At 44.8% G+C, this 5,000-nt stretch overlaps 1 protein-coding gene across 1 annotated transcript in view; it reads right to left on the minus strand.

The window, feature by feature from the left end:
• The window catches only part of gnrh3 (gonadotropin-releasing hormone 3), a 26,369-nt gene that overhangs the window by 20,666 nt on the left and 703 nt on the right, over positions 1-5,000 (minus strand). The window contains exons 3-4 of the mRNA XM_042065478.1: positions 4,581-4,714; positions 276-400 (exon numbers count right to left, since the gene is read on the minus strand). Of these exons, the coding sequence (XP_041921412.1) occupies positions 276-400; positions 4,581-4,714 (259 nt within the window). The remainder of the gene's footprint in view (positions 1-275; positions 401-4,580; positions 4,715-5,000) is intronic.

The raw sequence follows: 5,000 nt of genomic DNA on the forward strand, positions 1-5,000 counted from the left end.
AAGTCTATGAGTTTACAGGTGAATTAATATACATGTACTTGTGTGAGAGACCATGCTGTGATTGTTTGAATATGTGAGTGTGTGTATGTGAGGTGCCTAGAGGTGCATTGAGACTCTGATGGCCAATTGGTGGAGTGTGTGTGTGTGTGGTTCTGACACACATAGCTGAACTCAGACTGCTCTGGCCCCATGTGTGTATGTGTGAAAGTGTGTGTGTGTGTCTGTGTGTTTGTGTGTCTGTGTGTGTGTGCGTGAGTGAGTGTGTGTGTGCATACGTGTGGTGCTGACACACACAGCTGCACTGAGACTGGTCTGGCCTGATGGTGATGTCACTCGCAGACGGAACTTATAGGAGGTGCTGGGGGTCAGACCTTCAACAGCATAGTGCTGGCTGTATCCCCTACACACACACACACACACACACACGCACACACACACACGCACACACACACACACACACACACAGACACAAGCACACACACGCACACACACACACACACACACACAGACACACGCACACACACACTTAATGACATTACATCTGCCCAAAGACAAACATGTGAATTAGGGATATCGGCAGGTTACAGCTTAAGAATGTTGATATCGGCATTAGCAGGTATGAACACTTTTGCAGATGTTCCTGGCAGACAAATCAGCAAGACTACAAGAGTCAGCACAACCTATTAGGGTCTCAGAGGAAGCACCATACACTTACATCTTATTATGACCGCCGCGCAGCGAAGCGGCGGTCATATAGGTTTAGTCAGATTTTTTTTCTTTTTCGCATGCCCAAATTTCCGTCAATGATTCCCGGGACACTGAAAGACCGGGGTACACGAAACTTGGTGGGCATGTAACCCCACATGGATAGCATGGCACCGTCATTTTTTGTTTTGATCTGTAGCCCCCCCGCTGGACTGGACCCCCTGAAAGGAGGGTAGGGCAGACACAGTTCTCTGTGAATATCTTGAGAACTGTAGGGTCTAGGATGACCATTTTTTTGTTGTTGACCATTGATGTTTGCCTCCAGGGGTCATGTTAACCCATTTCATGTGCACACATGTGCACAAACAGATACACACACACACACACACATACATTCACAGTAATCATACGTATGACACATACTCACACAGTAGACATGTGTATGCATATGTATAGACATATATATGCTTGCATGCACAGGCACATACGCAGGCACACACACAAGCACACACAAGCGCACACACACACACACACACACACACACACACTCACCCTAAACATAACACAAACAATCAAGAATTTCTCAGAATTATGAACAGGCAAGATGGAGGTGGGGTTGTATAAAATTAATTTTACATGTGTTCATGTTTTGGTACTTGTTGTCTAGCAGATACCAGTGAGAATTGAGTGTGCATAATGCAATTCAGTGAGACAGTTAGAATCATATAGGCCTTTCAGCGTGATTTCTTTTTGTGGAAAAAATGTGCTGGACTGGGCAGCGGTCATATTTTGTACCGCTCTGCGGTACATCTAGTTATGACAAGTTATGAGGAATTAAAACCCACTCTACGACAAAAATCAAATACGTCGGCAGTGAACAAAGCAAGGCTGTTGGCAACATATTGCAGATCGGGTAGCCTAAATGCCTAAAAGTAAAGTTTTATTCCCACATGTTCTTCAAATATGTGTTACGGAGGATTAGTAGCTTGCGGAATGTCTGAAATGAGTTGAAACAAGTACCAAAACATGATTAGTTCATAGATTTCACATGTAAAATTCATTTTATACAACCCCACCCCCATCTTGCCTGTTCATAATTCTGAGAAATTCTTGAATTGTGTGCATGTGTGCGTGTACATGTTTATGTTTATGTTTATGTGTGTGTGTGTGTGTGTGTGTGTGTGCGTGCTTGTGTGTTTGCCTGCGTATGTGTGTTTGTGCATGTGCATGCATATGTGCCTGTGCATGCAAGCGTACATATGTCTACTGTGTGAGTATGTGTCATACGTATGATTACTGTGAATGTATGTGTGTGTGTGTGTATCTGTTTGTGCACATGTGTGCACATGGAATGGGTTAACATGACCCCTGGAGGCAAACATACAGAAAAAAATGGTCATCCTAGGCCTTACAGTTCTCAAGATATTCACAGAAAACTGTGTCTGCACTACCCTCCTTTCGGGGGGTCCAGTCCAGCGGGGGGGCTACAGATGAAAACAAAAAATGACGGTTCCATGCTATCCATGTGGGGGTACATGCCCACCAAGTTTCGTGTACCCCGGTCTTTCAGTGTCCCGGGAATCCTTGTTGGTGTACGGTCACTAAATGTACACATAAATTATTTTATTGTAAGGCCCCCCATGAACGAAAGTACACAAAACTTGGCATGCATTCGGAGGGTGTCATAATGATCCTACACTTTTAATTTCGTGCAGTTTTGACCATGTCAGCCAGAGATATTGTGATGAAAACACCTAATTTTTTGCTTTTTAATTTTTAACTAGGTGGCGCTATACATGAAATAAGTGGTAATAGGATGGGTTGACATGCCCCCGTAAGACCAACATACATAAAAAAGGTGGACCTCCTAGGCCCTACGGTTCTCGATATATTCACAGAAAACTGTCTCCGGCCACCTACAGGCCATTTGGTGTATAGTAACATTTGTGTGGCCCCCCATTAACGGAACGAAACTTGGCGTGCATTCAGAGGGTGTCATAATGATCCTACACTTCCAATTTTGTGCAGTTTTGACTATGTTAGGTCACAGATACCTGCGATTACAACACCTCATTTTTACTTTTTTGTGTTTAACTAGGTGGCGCTATACATGAAATGAGTGGTTATGGAATGGGTTGACATGGCCCTTTGAGATCAACATACAAAATAAAATGGTCCTCCTAAACCCTACGGTTCTCGAGATATTCACAGAAAACTGTGTCTGCCCTACCCTCCTTTCGGGGGGTGCAGTCCAGCGGGGGGGGGGGGGGCTACAGATCAAAACAAAAAACGATGGTTCCATGCTATCCATATGGGGTTACATGCCCACCAAGTTTCGTCTACCCCGGTCTTTCAGTGTCCCGGGAATCCTTGACGGAAATTTGGACATGCGAAAAAAAAAAAAAAAAATCTGACTAAACCTTCGCTGCGCAGCGGTCATAATAATAGTAATACTTTTAAAACTGATAGTTCCGGTTCTTGACTGTGATTGGCTGAATCCCGTTCGATGCTGTTGTAAAATGCAGCATAAACATACACCTTGACCGCATTTCGTTCTATATTACTGCGCTACCATAACTTGACACAAAAGTTAAAGTAGCTGCGTCTCAACGTTGCTTGGCAACCATTCAGATAGAGGAAATATATTTCTTGGCGGAAGAATGATTATCTAGGAATAACTTGTTATATTTCTAGTTGCTGTGCCTTTACTTTATGAAACTTTGCCAGGTATTTATAGTAACAGTTTTAGAAAAGCAATAAGCCACTCGAGTCCGTAGGTTGCACTGATTTTACAACAGCTAAGGGGGGTTTTAGCCACTCTGCTAGCACGTTGAGCCTAACAACACCCCTTAGCTGTTGTAGAATCAGTGTAACCTACGGCCTCTCTGGGTTTATTGCTTAAATATACACCATGAGTTAATATCTACATATACACCATGAGTTAATATCTACATTTACACCATGAGTTAATATCTACATCTACACTATCTACATTTCAAGTACATTTGGGTACAACAATAGAGGGACAGTGTTATGCCTGTACCCGCGATAACTAAGCCATCACAGTAAGATTAAAAAGCTAACTCTAGTAAAGGAGAGGCCATAGGAATACTCATATGGGAGAGACCCTTAAAGGAAATACAAAAAAAAAATTGTGTCTGCATCGCCAATCAACCAAAATAAGTTTAAATATATTGCACCTTGTGAATGTGTGTACTTGCTAGTAAATGGTATTTTGGTGGGTTTAGTGCTGTAATGGATGGTGCTTTGTGGGTGTGTGTGTAGTGTAGACAGGGGTGTAGAGTGTGTGTGTATGTGTGTGTACTCACGTGTAGATGGTGCTGTAGGTGTGTGTGTGTGTGTGTGTGTGTACTCACGTGTAGATGGTGCTGTAGGTGTGTGTGTGTGTGTTTACTCACGTGTAGATGGTGCTGTAGGTGTGTGTGTATGTGTGTGTACTCATGTGTAGATGGTGCTGTAGATGTGTGTGTGTGTGTGTGTACTAACATGTAGATGGTGCTGTAGGAGTGTGTGTGTACACTCATGTGTAGATGGTGCTGTAGACTGTGTGTGTGCGTACTCACGTGTAGATGGTGCTGTAGGTGTGTGTGTGTGTGTGTGTGTATGTACTCACGTGTAGATGGTGCTGTAGACTGTGGGTACTCACATGTAGATGGTGCTGTAGGTGTGTGTGTGTACTCACGTGTAGATGGTGCTGTAGGCGTGTGTAGGTGTGTGTGTGTGTACTCACGTGTAGATGGTGCTGTAGGTGTGTGTGTGTGTGTGTACTCACGTGTAGATGGTGCTGTAGACTGTGTGTGTGTGTGTGTATCACGTGTAGATGGTGCTGTAGGTGTGTGTGTGTGTGTACTCACGTGTAGATGGTGCTGTAGGTGTGTGTTTTCGGGTCCAGCTCCTCCACGCTGTAGCGGATCCAGTGTTCGGGGGGGCCGGACCGCGTTCCCCCTCCCTCGCCGCCCCAACTCAGCTCAATGCTGTGGTGGCTCACCTGACACAGGGATGTGAAAGAAGATGTGTGTGTGTGTGTGTGTGTGTGTGTGTGTGTGTGTGTGTGTGTGTGTGTGTGTGTGTGTGTGTGTGTGTGTGTGTGTGTGTGTGTGTGTGTGTGTGTGTGTGTGTGTGTGTGTGTGTGTCAGAGGGGGGGCGCTGTGGTGCAGCAGGCTACAGCGCTCGTATTATATACGGGTCCGAGTGCCCACGGAGACCCAGGTTTGAATCCGACCTGCGGTCATTTCCCGATCCCACCCCATCTCTCTCTCCATCCCACTTGCTTC

This window comes from Alosa sapidissima, chromosome 16 (genome assembly GCF_018492685.1).
Source record: "Alosa sapidissima isolate fAloSap1 chromosome 16, fAloSap1.pri, whole genome shotgun sequence".
In the NCBI taxonomy this organism is placed as follows: domain Eukaryota; kingdom Metazoa; phylum Chordata; class Actinopteri; order Clupeiformes; family Clupeidae; genus Alosa; species Alosa sapidissima.